A 13,708-nucleotide genomic window follows, 5' to 3' on the forward strand; every position below is an offset into this window, starting at 1 on the left:
CCTGGGGCGAGCGCTGTGGCGGCGTCATGTCCTCCGAGGTGGCCGCGCGCCGCGACGCCAAGAAGCTGGTGCGCTCCCCCAGCGGCCTGCGCATGGTGCCCGAGCACCGCGCCTTTGGCAGCCCCTTCGGCCTGGAGGAGCCGCAGTGGGTCCCGGATAAGGAGGTAGGTCGCCACCGCCCGCCGGCTTCCCGCCCCCCGTCCGCGCCCTGTTCGCCCGAGACCCCCGTCCGCGCCCAGGATCCCCTTCCGAGGCTAAGGCTACCCGGTCCGCGCCCCAGGCCCGCCGTGCCTCCCTGGTGCCCCGACCCGGGCCCCCGAAGCGCTTCGTCTGGCTCCTGCTGCCCTTCCGGGGCCCCCCACGGCCGCCGTCGGTCCCCCGGGTTCCCGGTGACCGCGCTCCAGCCCTCCCGGGGCCTTGGGCACAGTGCCCTCTGCCTGGTTCCCTCTCGGGGCGTCCAGGCTCGCCCACTCCCCACTCAGGTGCGTCCCGCAAGGACCGCCCCTCCTGCTCTGTCCGGGTCTCGGCCCACCTGCGAGGTCACGTGGGAATTCCACTTCCATTGGATGAGCTGCTCAGCTGGGGCCCCTGAGACGCCGTCGCTGCCCCTGCCCCGTGGTGGGGGGTGGAGAGGCCCCCCTCCTCCTTAGAAGGCGGCGCGCTCCGGGTTGGGGGGGGGGGTGCCGCGCGGTGCGAGCGGCGGGCTGGCTTTGAGTGGGAGGTTGCAGGTGGACAGTAAGGAGGGCGTCCTGGCGGGCACCGCACCTGCTTGCAGGGGTGAGGGGTGGGGAGGCCCCGCGCTGTCCCTGTGGGCGGGGTGGGTGCGGCCCCTTCTGAAGGCCCTTGCGTGGCAGCCAGCGGGTTTGGACCCGATCCCATAAGCCAGCAGCTCTCAGCTCCGGGAGGCCACGGGGAGGAACTCCGTGCGTTCCTGTAGATCCGTCCGTCCTAAAGAAGTCAGCGCGCCGTGATGGTTGAGTCGCTTTAAGTGACAAGCGCCCCTGCGTCCTGAGACGCCTTCCTCCCCCAGAACCGTAGTTACGGGCTGCAGGCTGTCGGCACCGGAGTGAAATCAGGTGTCCGAGGCGAGGCAGGCCCGCCCGAGCTGGGGAGGGGCGGCGGGGCAGGGCGGCGGCGAGGAGAGGCCCAGCGGCCGCCGCCCCCGCCCTCCCCAGTGTCGCGTGCTCCCCGGGCCCTTCCCTTCCCTCCCCTGTTGCCCTGTTTGTGCTCTTTATTTTGCGCGCTTTTACCCTTGGTGCTGGTACTGTCTGAGCTGACAGCGCGTACCTTCCCCACTTGGGCTCCCCGGTTCGTGCTGTGGAAAGTCAGAGATCAAGGAATGTGTGTCTTTCTCCTGAATGTGTCCGCGTCACAGAGTTCCTTCCTGGGTTACTGGGGCTGACACGTGTTACTGTGGTTGGGGAAGTGGGAATCGCAGGGAGCGTCGTGGGGACGGGCGGGTGAAAGGTCGTGCACACGGAAGGGAACCGCGCACTCCCGCAGTGGGGAGGGAGGCCGTGAACCTCTGGCACTTAATCTGTGGCCAGATCGAGGGTGGTCGGGGAGTGCCCCGCCCGCCCCCTCCCCCCCAGGAGTCTGGAGAGACTCTGCCCGATTGACCCCCTGCGGAACTTTGCCCCACCGGACTCGGTGGGCGTCTGCAAGGAGTCCCAGAAGGGTGTCTGGACCCAGGCACGGTTCCCCTGCCCCCACTTCTGCACACTGGGGTAACAGCTATAGCTCCGTGTGCCCTCTTCCCGTGCCCAGGGGTGTTTCCTGGAAAAGTGCCTGTGTTTTCGGGCCTGAGTTGAACAGCAGGAAGCGAGCAGAGTTGGCCTGATCTATTTGAGTCTGTCTCTGTTGGGGGGGGGGGGGGCTCCTTTCCACCTAGAAAGAAAGGGTAGCAGGTGCCCCTCGGAGCCCCCCTGCCCCCTGCTTGTGGGAATTCTTACTCGTGACCTGAGGAGCCCTGGAGGCCTTCCAGGGAGCCTGGGGGAGGAGGGACTGGAGGGTGGACCGCCGTGAGCTTCGAAAAGGAAGTGGATTTGAAGCCTACTGGGGCCTGGTCCAAGAGGCCAGAGGTTAGCACAGCGAGTGTTCTGGAGGAAAAGAAACAGTCTGGGGTTCTGGAAGCTCCGGGGGAAGGGGGTGGGGCGGATCCCCTGCCACTAGCCTGGCCCCCAGCTGCCCCCTGCCTGTTCAGTGCGTGTGGGACACCAGGACCCTCGTGTGCAGGGGGGAGCCTCGGGTGTTGGGGATACCGGTAGTGAGAGGCAGGTGGGTCTGGGTGGTTTGGAGTGGGTGAAGGGAAGTAGGTAGAACGTGGCAGGAGGGTGACCCATAGACCCTCAGCCTCCACCCGCTTCCGGTTGTTTGCCAATTAGCGTTGCTGACCTATCTGTGGATGGTCCTTCGTGTCTCATCTCGGCCCCGCTTTCCATCGGGTCACTCTGAGGCCAGCCCGTTCCACGTCTGTTGTGTACTTACTAGGTGCCTGACCCTGCACCAGGATGGTCGCGTGGGCCTGCAGGGACGTCCCTTGAGAGTGTTGACAATTTGGGGTGTGTGTGTGTGTGTGTGTGCGCGTGCGTGCGTGTGCATGCGCGTGCGCCTGCCCTGAGCCAGCTATAGCTCCCAGCCTCCCAGCTGGCCTCCTGCCCCGGAAATAACACTTGCTGGTCCCCGAGGATGCACAGTCCGTGGCTCCCTAGTGGCTTCGGGGAGGAGGAAGCCTGGGGGTGGGCGCTCTGGGCACGAGGCCATGAGATACTGTTTTATCCGTAAAAGCCCTGTAGTTTTGCACCCCTCTTTCTTCCATCTTCCGCGCTGGGTATAACCAGCGATGCCAGCGGCTCGGGGCCGTCATTTTGACACGTGGATATCTGTGGTCACAGAAGTGGGAAGGAGAGCACGGGTGTCAGATCAAAACCAAATCCCAAGTTGGGAGAGACTGTTCTAGGCAGGGGGAGGAGCTGCTGCCGGAAGGAGACTCCGAACCCGGGAGATCTGCCGGTGTCTCCGGCCTGGCAAGGGCTTGCTCTGTGCGGGGAGGGACCCAGGACCCAACTGGATGAGAGCAGGTGGGAAGGGGAGGCGTCCACTCAGCGAGGGGGTGCGGATCGTGTGACCTGTGACCTGCGATCGGGGGTTGCGGCACCCCAGGTCAGCCTGTCGCATACGGGTTGAGGGTGGGATTTCATCCGTGGGCCTGAAGGAAGGAGAGAAGCTTGACTCAGGTTTGAGCAAGCGAGGTGAATGGGCATTTGTTCCGACCGACGAGTCTGGACAGACAGGGCAGCCGGTCGAGAATGGGGATTTGGGGTCCATGTGCAGCCTTGTCACAGGTGGTCGGGGGCAACTGTGAGTCATCGAGGTCACACGGCCAGGGGGTCCTCTGCAGACACTTGCCAGGCACAGGACAGGCGGGGGCTTTCACCCGCCTCGGGGACCGCGAGGCGGGGGGCACACCACCTAGCGCATGGGGGTGCTGGGCCCTGTGGCTGCGTAGAAGCCTCGGATGTTGGGGGGGGGGTGCCGGGCAGGCCCAGCACTTGCTCCCGGGGAGGGCTCGTGTCTGGGGCGCTGCGTCCGCCGCTGGCTCAGAGCCCCCAGTGATGGGGGTCTGGGTGGGGAGACACAGGCGGGCCCTGTCCCAAGAGGAACACATGTCTCCTGCGATGCCAGCTGTTTCGCATCCACTGTCACATTCGTCCCCTCCCCAGGACCTCCTGTGTCTCTTTGGAGCTGGTTTTTTAACAGTTTACTGGTTCCCTCACTCATGACGGAGTTAAATCTTTGAGATGAGTCATTTAATATTTTAGGAGTAATTCTCTTATTCTTTAGAAAGGATTATCTTTCAATAAAGATACATTAATACATATATTGGTTTTTCTTTATTCAAAAATATTTTTTTGTTTATTTTTTTTCGGAGCTGGTGGGAGGGGCAGGGGGAGGGAGACAGGATCTGAAGGATCTGCGCTGATCTGTGCTCGAACTCACACACTACAAGATCGGGACCTGAGCCGAAGGCAGCACTTAACCGTCTGAGCCACCCAGGCGTCCCCTGTGCATATATCGTGAAAACTTATTTTCCGGATTTGTTTGTGTCTGAGAAACCTAAGATAGGGAGTGTGGAGGGCCTGGCTCCAGCCAGCAGGGGGGCGCTGTGGGAGCGGGTGGGCCCCCAGGGAGGACGGGCAGGTGTCCCCAAGCTCTTTTGTTACAGTAGCTTTGTTTTTGACATTCCTTTAAACTCTCTAAATTCTGTTTTCCACCAAAGAAAATTGTTTTTGAGAGAGAGCGAGAGCGTGTGTGGGGAAGGGGCAGAGAGAGGGAGAAATTGTCCCAAGCAGGCTCCGCCCCCCGTGCAGGGCTCCGGCTCACGCACCCTTGATACGACTTGGGCCAAAGTCCAGAGTCCGACGCTCAGCCACCTGAGCCGTCCAGGCCCCCCTCTTCCAACTATTTAGACTTTGAGGGGAGACCCTCGGGGCCAGTGCTGGTCCTGCAGCTGCCCGGGGCACCTCTGGGGGCTCCTTGCGCGAGGGTCCGGTGGCAGACCGCTCTCTGCTCCCCGAGGCCCTTCTGTGACCCGGGCTCGGCCTCTTCTCGCGCTCCACCCCGCGCGCGTCCACCAGGAAGCTGACCTTGCGGCACCTGCCTCCCTCTCGTCTCAACGTCCACATCCGCGGGCGCGGGTCCCCCGTGGGCTCCCCCCTCCGAACCAGCACGGGGGCGGGGGGGGGTGTGTGCGGTGTGCGGAGCTGGAAAGTTCACGAGGAGCGCTCCCCGTGCCCCTGCCCCAGTCGCCCTCCTCCGTGGTGCCTCCTTGCCACCAGCTTCCCGCCCCGCTGTCAGCCAGGCCTGCCTGCGGGGTGAGCGTGGGCCCCCCCCCCCCCCCCCCCGGGCGCGCCCCCCCCCCCCCCCCCCCCCGGGGGGGGGGGGGGGGGGGGCCGGCCCCCCCCCCCCCAGAGGCTGGAGCCTCCCCCAGCGACCCTAGCGGAGGCGTCTGTCATCTGGCCAGAGGCTCACGCGGCCGACGGTTCGCGCGCTCCCGCAGGGCCCTCCTGGTGGGCCCTGCCGCCACTGGTCCTCCCTGCCGGTCCCGCCCCTCCCGCTCGGTAGGGTGTCTGGGCCGTGGCCGCCCTCGCCCTGGTTCCAGGCCCGCGGCCGCTGGCACCCGGCCGGCGCGTGTGGTTTCTGTTCCCTCCTGGTGCAGTTCGTTCATCAGACACCACAGCAGGTCTCTGGCCGTATTTTTCCTCTCGCCTCTGCCTCTTGTTTCCTTCCCGTTCTCCTCACGTGAAATCGCTCTGTCGAGACTTTTAGAAGGCTCTCTTCCGTCACGTAACCACAAAGTTACCTTGTCTCGAAGATCTGCCCGTTTTCTGAGTCACTTCATTGCTTATCTACAGTAATAAAATCCTATGTCGCTTACGTTGTTAAGCACATTTTTCGTCCTGGCTGTCGCCTCACGTTTACAGGTTGGCCTTGGGGCGCCTGGGTGGCTCAGCCGGTTGAGCGTCCGACTCTGGATCTGGGCTCAGGTCACGATCTCGGGGTCGTGGGACTGAGCCCTGCGTCGGGCTCCGTGCTGAGGGTGGAGCCTGCCGGAGATTCCCTCCCCCTCCCTGCCCCCCTCCCTCAAATAAAAGCAAAATACGATGAAAATTGGTCTTTCGACGCACCCAAACACACAAGCCCTACAGTAAGCGCGAGACCGTCCTTGTTAGCGTTGCTGGAGAGGGAGCAAGAGAGGGGCCGCCACCCGAGACCCCAGGAGGCGCTAGAGCCTTCCCGCGGAGTGAGGCAGGCTTTCCGGGCTGCCGGGCCTCACCAGTCACACCCTCGCTGTTGGTTTTTTCCAGTGGATCCTGTGGCTGGCCCTGCGGGGGTCACACAGAGGCTGGGGCCCTGCCGCGCTTCCAAGGCCCGAGTTCCAGAACTCACAAAAGGGAGAGGCAGCGGCAGGGTAGTGAGTATCCAGCTCACACTCAAAGCCGGTGGGGATTCTGTAGATGATTCTGGAAGGCCAAGGTGGGCCAAGCCCTGTATCCAAGTCCAGAAAGCAGCTCAGGAGCAACGGGGTAACAAGAAAGTGTCAGTCACACGATCTCGAAAAGCTTAGACCCCGCTCCCAGTGCAGGGGCAGCGGCCAGATGGAGCCCGTCTGGCTGCAGGGTGGTGTCTGAAAAGGGTGCCCGCCGTGCGAGGACACGTGCCAAGGCCCAGTGTGGCTGTGGGTCCGAGGTCCCTTCCAGGAGCACTGCGGGGTCCCAGCACCCCTGGCCTCCGCTCTGGATCAACACAGGTTCACGGGCACTTGGCTCTGTCTCGAATCCCTTCAGAGCTACCCGCTTGCCCGACTCGCGTGCGCCAGCCTACGGCTGCCTGGAGGAGGCCGAGGCCCACAGGGGACACACAGAGCCAGGGGAGAGGTCACCCGGCGGGAGGCGTGAGCTGGTGCTTGCCCCTGCTGCCCTGCGGGACGAGCGTGCCCCTGGCTGAGCGGAGAGAAGGTGTTGGGTGGGGACGAGGGAAGGCCACTGGGGGACGGGTTTGCCCCGGGTCACGTGCAGTCTGGCTGTCTTGTGATCAGAAGCCCTCCTCCGGGCGGGCGCTGCCGGTGGGGCCGGGAGGGGCTCTCCCACGGTGGGGCGGGGGGGGCGGGGGCGCTGCGCGTCGTCAGCGGCGGGCGGGATGGCCCATTGGTGCTTCGCGGCAGGTCTGGAGCGACTCTTGGCTTGTGTTAGAGAAGAAACCCAAGCTTGTCCCTTTGGTGACGATGTGGCCATTTGGAGTCCCTTGTCTTCAGTGCCGGTCGCACGGCCGCTGCACTCAGTCTGTTCCCTGCGCGCTGGGGTGAGGGAGGCCTCCCCCGCAGCGCCGCGCCGTGGTCCCTGCCCTCCCGGGCACTGCGGGGCCTGGACACCTGTCCCCCGGAGCCCAGCTGCCGGTTCCCTCTGCTTCCCTTTCTCCCAGGAGCATTTGGGGGCATTTCCGGGGCCTGGCGGTGACCGCCTTTAACCCATATCTGACCCGCACCATCCACATCCCGCCTCAGCCTCGTCCCGATGCACGTGTGGCCGTGTCACTGAGGGACTCGAGGCGTCCCTCATGGGGGCCTCCCCCCCTGCTCGGCCGCCACGTCACCTACTTCACCTAGAAAGCGATGCTCACGTGTCGGGGACGCTTCCCGTTAGTTCCAGCCGTGGAATCACGTGGTCCTTCCGGGACACCGACCTGTGGTTCCGGCACCAGAACTGGGGGTCCTTAGGTGGCTGCCCTAGCGTGGCCGTTCGGGCTCTGACCGCTGCCCCCGGCGTCCCCGAGATGCCCCCCGAGCTCATGCCCTGTCCCTGGCCTGTGGGACCCGGAGCCCACCTGTGCCTGCGACGCGTCACCCCCCCCAGCCGCGGGGCGGGAGGGCGGCTCTCCCGGCAGCACCCCGAGCTGGGTCCTGACGCTCCTTCCCTCCTAGTGCCCGAGGTGCATGCAGTGTGACGCGAAGTTTGACTTCCTGACCAGAAAGGTGAGCTGAGGCCATCGGGTGGGGGCCAGGCCGGCATGGAGCCCCTTGGGGGGCGGCCGACGCACCTGAGTGTCCTGGGGGCTGCCTGAGAACAGCAGACGGTGACCCACACCCGTGCCACCAGCTGGGCGCCTCCACACCCGCGGGTCTTGCCCTCAAAGGGGTGTCGTCCTCTGAAGAGGTGGGGCGTCCTGGCAGGTGGGCCGCGGGCCGCAGGGCACCCTGCCGTGTGCGTGGCGCCCTTGGCAGCTCCTCCTTCCAGTGGCGAAGACCAGCACGGGGCCGCGTGTGTAGACGGGTGGTCCCGAGGCGGGGGGCGGCGCGGGGGGCAGTCCTCTGTCCCCTCAGCACTACCCCTGCGCCCGCAGCACCACTGTCGCCGGTGTGGGAAGTGCTTCTGTGACAAGTGTTGTGGCCAGAAGGTGCCGCTGCGGCGCATGTGTTTCGTGGACCCTGTGCGGCAGTGCGCTGAGTGCGCCCTGGTGTCGCACAAGGAGGCGGAGTTCTACGACAAGCAGCTCAAGGTGCTCCTGAGTGGTAAGCTCGGGTCGTCGCCGGGTCCTGGGTGTCCGTCTGGCGGGCGACCTGGAAGAGCGCTGTCACCCCCCCCCCCCACCCCCGCCGGCTTCGCCTCTGCTCTACGGAAACAGGAATGCGGCCTAAAGTGGCAGCCTGACTCCGCAGGGCTTGGGACGGCCATCGGGTGTGGGGCCCTGGGCCAGGGTGGAGCGTGTGCGGACACGGGGCCCTGTGACGTGGGTGGCATCAGAGGAGGTGCTCCACGGACTGTGGATCTCCCTCCCCAGGAGCCTCTGAAGGCCGACCCCCCCCCCCTCCCTCCTGCCACCTGTCCCGCGATCCTTCCGGGGCCGGTTCTGTGCACCTTCTGTCCCGTTCCGGTGCCGCCCTGGCTCCCCCGGGAGCGTGTGGGTGCCTTGTGGGGAAGGACGAGACGTTGCTGGCAGCATGGAGGGTGCGCAGAACCTCTCCCGATAGCAGCGCCCTGTGCTTTACAAAACTGCAGCATCTCCTCCGTCGTGGCCTTGCCGCCTCACCTCGGGGACCTGCGGGCACAGCCACCGCTGTTGACTCACTTGGTCTCATCTTGTCCCGTGTGCGCGCCTCCCCGGGAGCTGGCCTTGCCGGGCCGGGGGGTGGTGAGGGGTGGAGGGGCTCGTTGTGTTCTCACGTTTGTTTTTGTATCCTAAGGAGCTACTTTTCTCGTAACTTTTGGAAACTCTGAGAAGCCAGAAACCATGGTTTGTCGTCTCTCCAACAACCAGAGGTGAGAGGCAGAGGCTGCTGGGCACGGACAGCCTTGTCACATCGGCCCCGGGGTAACGTGGTGCGGACACCCTTTTTCCTAGGTACTTGCTTCTGGATGGGGACAGCCGCCACGAGATTGACATTGCGCACATTTCGACTGTGCAGATCCTCACGGAAGGCTTTCCGCCCGGAGGTGAGTGCGGCAGGAAGTCTGGTGCCGGCGCGGGCGACTTTGGGGATGACACAGGGGCCTCGAGGACGGAGTCTGTCGGCAGGGTCTCTGAGGAGCCAGCCCGTCGTCCTCTAGGGGCTTGGATTTAGTACATGGTTTTAGGAACTTGCCAGGTGAATGGGGCTTAACGTGTAAGATAGCGAATTCAGGAGAATGTGCCTGAGCGTGTCACATACAAGCTCTTCGGTACCATTTATCGTTGGCCTCAAACCAAGGATGACGTTCCCAGTGCAGCGGCGTCGTCCGTGTGCTCAGAAGGGTGTGGCGTGGTGGCTGATTGGGAACTAGCACTTCCTGCTCCTGTCAGGCACCCGTGGGGACGAGATTCCTTTCCATTTCCTTGGTGAGCTTCCAGAACGTTCAGCCCATTCTGGATCTTTCCACCTGAACTTCTACGCTTCTGGCTGTTTTTCCACGGGAAGAGAGTTTGCATTCCGTGCTGACAAAAACCCACGTGACTTAATCCTTCTTGCTTTCTGTTTTCTGATTGGCTCTTGGTTGTTCTCCTCTCCTGCCTGCCCGCCTTCTTGATGTAGAAAAAGACACTCACACTTACACCAGCCTCCTGGGGAGCCAGCCCGCCTCTGAAGGTCAGCCACCTGCTACCCTCCTCCGGCCCTGCTGCTGCCACCGGGCAGTCCAGCCCAGGCCACGCCTCTGAAATGCACAGTCACTTCTGTTGGTCGATTTGAAAGGGGGTTGGGCCCAAGACGCGGGTATATAAAGCATGAATGGAAACATCGGGGGTAGAGACGGATTTGGTTTGCTGGGTTTCTCAGCCCTAAGGGGGTTTAGTGTTGCATCTACCGGCCCTAAGCCGGCCGAGCGCAGGGGCAGCGGGGCACGGCCGGCGCCCTCCCGCCCCTTCCCAGCCAGCTCCGCACTTCGGCCTGAGCTCCTGGATGCCGATGCCGAGGTCACAGGGCCAGGCCAGCGCGCCGCCGCCTCTGTGCCCTCCGCACGGTGTGCTCAGGGATTCCAGGCTGCTTGCCGGTGGCGGGGTGGGCGTCGAAGACCCCCGGGTACAGAGGGCAGGGCCCAGAGAAGCTGGGGGTCAGCGGGGGTGTTCCTGTGCCTGCCTCCCGCTAGGAAGGCCACCTCATCCCGGCCCCTCCTGGGCCAGGGAGAAGGCCACATCCCAGCTGGCCTGGTGCATGGTCTCCCTGGGCAGGGCCCGGGGGCTTCTGGCGCCACCCGCCCCCTTCTGGAAACTCTGGGGGTGCAATGAACCCCGCTGTGCCAGAAGTTTTCTAGAACCTTTAAAACCGTAGAACCTTGTCTTCCCTGGGGCTGGCGGGGGCAGGTGGCACAATTGCCTGAGGTGACGGTGGCCGAAGGAGCTGCCTGCCGGCCTGTGGAGAGCCAGGTGGTGCGTGTTCTTAGCTTTGCCGGCTGCCTGGATCCTTGCAAAGTGCAGAAGCAACTAGAGATGACACAGGAACGTGGCCGTGGCTGTGCCGATTAAACCTTACTTAGAGAAGTGGGGTGGGCAGAGCCGTGGTCTGCCAGTGGGGGCACTCGCCTCAAGGGGTCCCATCAGGAACCAGCCTGTCCGCACTCATGGATGGTCAGGCCTCTAATTGTCCGTGGGGGTCATCTGCAGTCCACGGACCCCAGGGGAGAGGGGGGCCCCTTGGTTTTGACTCAGAGATCAGTGTCTGCTAGAAGGAATCTTCCACAAGGTGGAGTCCTGCTCAGAAATGGAGTTTGCATGTTGAAGCGGAGGAGAAAAGCTGTAGACGGGTTTCACGGTGACGCTTGGTCCCCACGGGACCGTTCTGTGGTCAAGGCCGTGAGAGCACCCGTCCTTGAGCGGCTGGTTGTGGAAACAGCCGGGTGCGGCCTGCAGAGGCCGGTCCCCTCACTGCATCTCTGCAGGGGCTCACACGGCAGGGTAGGTGTCAGCACCTCTCTGGTGCTGGTCCCCGCTGGTCTCTCAGCCTGTGCACGAGCTCTCAACGGCAGGATGGCTCTGAGACGGGAGTGACGGCCAGCGGGATCAGTACTGGCGTGGAGCCAGCCCTGGCTGGGTTTCCTGACCACAGGAGTCCCCACGTGGGACCGGGTGGCACTGTGGGTTTTCTCTCGGCTCAGTGATGTGGTTTTTCCTGGGCCCTGGAGGGCCAGGCGACTCGGTTCCTTTCCCATCCTGTGAATTTGGGGTCATCTTCCAGACGTCCACCGGTGCCCCTGGGACCCCCGCACCAGCACGAGGGGTGGGAAGGAGGCACCCTGGCCTCCACCACAAGGGCACGTGGGATCCTGGGGTCCCCGCGGGCCTTACCTCGTCTCCCTTCTCCAGGAGGCAACACACGGGCCACAGGCATGTCCCTGCGGTTTGCAGCACCGGGGGCGGAGGGCCTGACGCAGCTGAAGCTGACGGCCGGGGAGGACGCACACGCCAGCAGGAGGCAGTCGACGGCGTGGCTGGCGGCCATGCACAAGGTACCTGGTGGGCTGCGGCGGGCAGGGCTCGGGAGGCGGGGCCCTTCTTCAGGTACAGGCCCACCTCTCCCAGAGGGAAGCCCTGCCGGCCCGGTGGGGGTGGGGGGGAGCCCGTAGCAGCTGGGCACGGGACTGGTCACGCTTCTTGCGTCACGTCATAGGCCACCAAGCTCCTCTACGAGTCGAGGGACCAGTGACTCCATGCGGGACGGACCGTCAGCAGGGGACCGTGGAGCCAGCTCTGCACACACAGGCAACTAACCCCACACGTGCTGGGAAATACAAGTCGAGTGTTTGGAGAAACAGATCCTAGTGCGATATGCACAGCTCGTTAACACTCTAAACAGCTTCGTGCTTTAGAGTTTGTGCACTATCCTGTTGATACTTAATTGGAGGTGGGAGAGACTCAGCTACACTACTCACTAGTGCTGAACTATTTTTAGCGTAACTTCAACCATGTTTTTATGGGTGCCCAGGTTTGCTAGAAGGTTCTGGCCCCTCAGTGTTCACTCTTGCAGAGTAATGATTTGGGCAGTGGGAAGTCGGGCCCGATCTGTTTGGGATCCTGGTTTCTAGTGCGTCAGTTTACAGTCTCCCTGAGCCCGTTTTATAGACTCTCCACTTACCGCATCACTAATCTGGGCTACGAACAAACCTTTGACACTTCGCTGAGGGGGAGAAGCCAGCTTTGCTTTTTGTATTTTCACTATTTCCCTTTATTAAAATAATTGTACAACAATTTGTATATAAAGCTTATGATTAAAACTTATTTTGAAACTAACAGATCGGCCCTCGCCTCACTGTGTCCAGAAAACCCGAGCTCTCGTGCCACGGCTCCGCTCTGGGTCCAAAACACAAGACTCGCAGCCGCCGGTGGGAGACAGCGGTTTATTGTGCACGTTTACACGGCCTCTGCGGCGGTGGCTTCCAGCAGCAGAGGCTGCCCCACGGGCGCTCACTTTTCATCAGCACACTGTGTACAGTCGCTGCTTACAGGTGCCTGGCTACACATTTATACATGAATTATACACAGGACTCATACATGGAAAATAAAGCCTAAGGGCCTGGATTTTAATGAGAGAAAAAAACATTTCCATCATTCTGGTAGTTTCGAATGATCTAGTCAAAAAATACTTTTGGTATATAAAAGTCTGTACGTACGGTTCAAACTTAAGCGCCTTACTTGAAGTCTGGACCGGGCACAGGTTATTGCATCGTGGCCGGGCCAGACCCGGGAGGCTGGGCCACCCCAGCTGCCCCTCCCGACATGCAGGCACCCCCACATCCGCCCCACCCTGACCTTAGGCTGCCGGCCCGTGGGCTGCACATAGTGCAGAGGAGGGGACAGTGCTATCTTGAGGCTCCTGACTGCTCGTCACTTGCTATTAAGGGCTCTGGAGCCCGGGACGCAGAAGCGCGGCCCGCCGTCGGCCCATAGGTGACCTATGCCAATGCTCAGCACACACGCACCACGCCCCACCACTGCCAGAAGCTTCCGCACAGGGGCCCTCTCGGTAGGGAAATGAAGAGATGCGTGTGGTCAGGGTGGAGAGGATGGCGGGCGGCTGCGATTTCCGGTAGCAGGGGGCGCACACCTCACAGCAGCTGCGCGGTCTCAGTGCTGGGGTGGAGGGACGTAGAGGAAGGCCTTGGGGCCAAAGTCAGAGGGTTCGTCTTCACTGGCAACCGACCAGGGGTAAATGATAGAGCTGCTTATTGGCAACGGGGACAGCTGTTTAGAAAGCTGCATATTTATTTGGATTTACAGTAATTGGCAAAATTCAATCTTCCTGGAGGCAAAAGTACCTCTCCCAGTTACGGGCAAACTGAAGAAAGGGCCTCACCGAGAAACTGCAGGGATTTCACATTGTGGATGCTGTCTGCGCAAGTGAGCACCATTATAAACACGTCTAGCTGCAGCTCCCGCAGAAACGGCAGGGCGGTCTCCCCGGCGGCTCCTCCCGGCGGGCAAGCGCAGGCGGCGCTCCAGACGGAAGCTCAGGCTAGCGTTCGCTGTCGGGGTTTGATCCGTGGATACAACTGCGAAGCGACGGAAAGAGTTAGGACGAGGGCACGGCACGCCGAGCAGGAAGGGGCACCCGGTGGTGCCCGGACGGCCGCCACTCGGCTGCCATGCGCCTGCCGAGACCCCGACTCCCCCTACGAGCCGCGCCCCCCCAACCCCGGAGAACCTCTCTTGCAGCACCTGGCACCGCCTCAAATCCGCGCCGGTG

General features: G+C 62.9%; 2 protein-coding genes across 4 annotated transcripts in view; one reads left to right on the forward strand and one right to left on the reverse strand.

Moving 5' to 3' along the window:
- The first annotated feature begins 1 nt into the window (after position 1).
- On the forward strand, positions 2-12,255 carry ZFYVE21 (zinc finger FYVE-type containing 21). 2 transcript variants are annotated; one of them, XM_040478341.1, is made up of 8 exons: positions 2-164; positions 7,481-7,531; positions 7,900-8,068; positions 8,741-8,816; positions 8,899-8,990; positions 9,566-9,619; positions 11,332-11,474; positions 11,636-12,255. In XM_040478341.1, the coding sequence occupies exons 1-8, from the start codon at positions 27-29 to the stop codon at positions 11,669-11,671; spliced, it is 759 nt and encodes a 252-aa protein (XP_040334275.1). In that variant the 5' UTR covers positions 2-26; the 3' UTR covers positions 11,672-12,255. The 2 variants fall into 2 exon arrangements, with proteins under 2 accessions (XP_040334275.1, XP_040334276.1); XM_040478342.1 differs by lacking the exon at positions 9,566-9,619.
- A 935-nt stretch (positions 12,256-13,190) lies between these two features.
- Positions 13,191-13,708, reverse strand: part of PPP1R13B (protein phosphatase 1 regulatory subunit 13B) — a 99,643-nt gene continuing 99,125 nt past the window's right edge. For both annotated transcript variants that reach the window (XM_040478320.1, XM_040478321.1), the window contains exon 17: positions 13,191-13,514. In XM_040478320.1, the coding sequence (XP_040334254.1) occupies positions 13,473-13,514 (42 nt within the window). In that variant the 3' untranslated portion in view covers positions 13,191-13,472. The remainder of the gene's footprint in view (positions 13,515-13,708) is intronic.

This window comes from Herpailurus yagouaroundi, unplaced genomic scaffold (genome assembly GCF_014898765.1).
Source record: "Herpailurus yagouaroundi ecotype Mexico unplaced genomic scaffold, PumYag 141, whole genome shotgun sequence".
NCBI classification, from domain to species: domain Eukaryota; kingdom Metazoa; phylum Chordata; class Mammalia; order Carnivora; family Felidae; genus Herpailurus; species Herpailurus yagouaroundi.

Coding starts and splice junctions, on each gene's coding strand:
- ZFYVE21 (XM_040478341.1), top strand. CDS start 27: ATGTCCTCCGAGGTGGCCGCGCGCCGCGACGCCAAGAAGCTGGTGCGC. Junction 7,532..7,899: donor TTGACTTCCTGACCAGAAAG/GTGAGCTGAGGC, acceptor CTGCGCCCGCAG/CACCACTGTCGCCGGTGTGG. Junction 8,069..8,740: donor GCTCAAGGTGCTCCTGAGTG/GTAAGCTCGGGT, acceptor TTGTATCCTAAG/GAGCTACTTTTCTCGTAACT.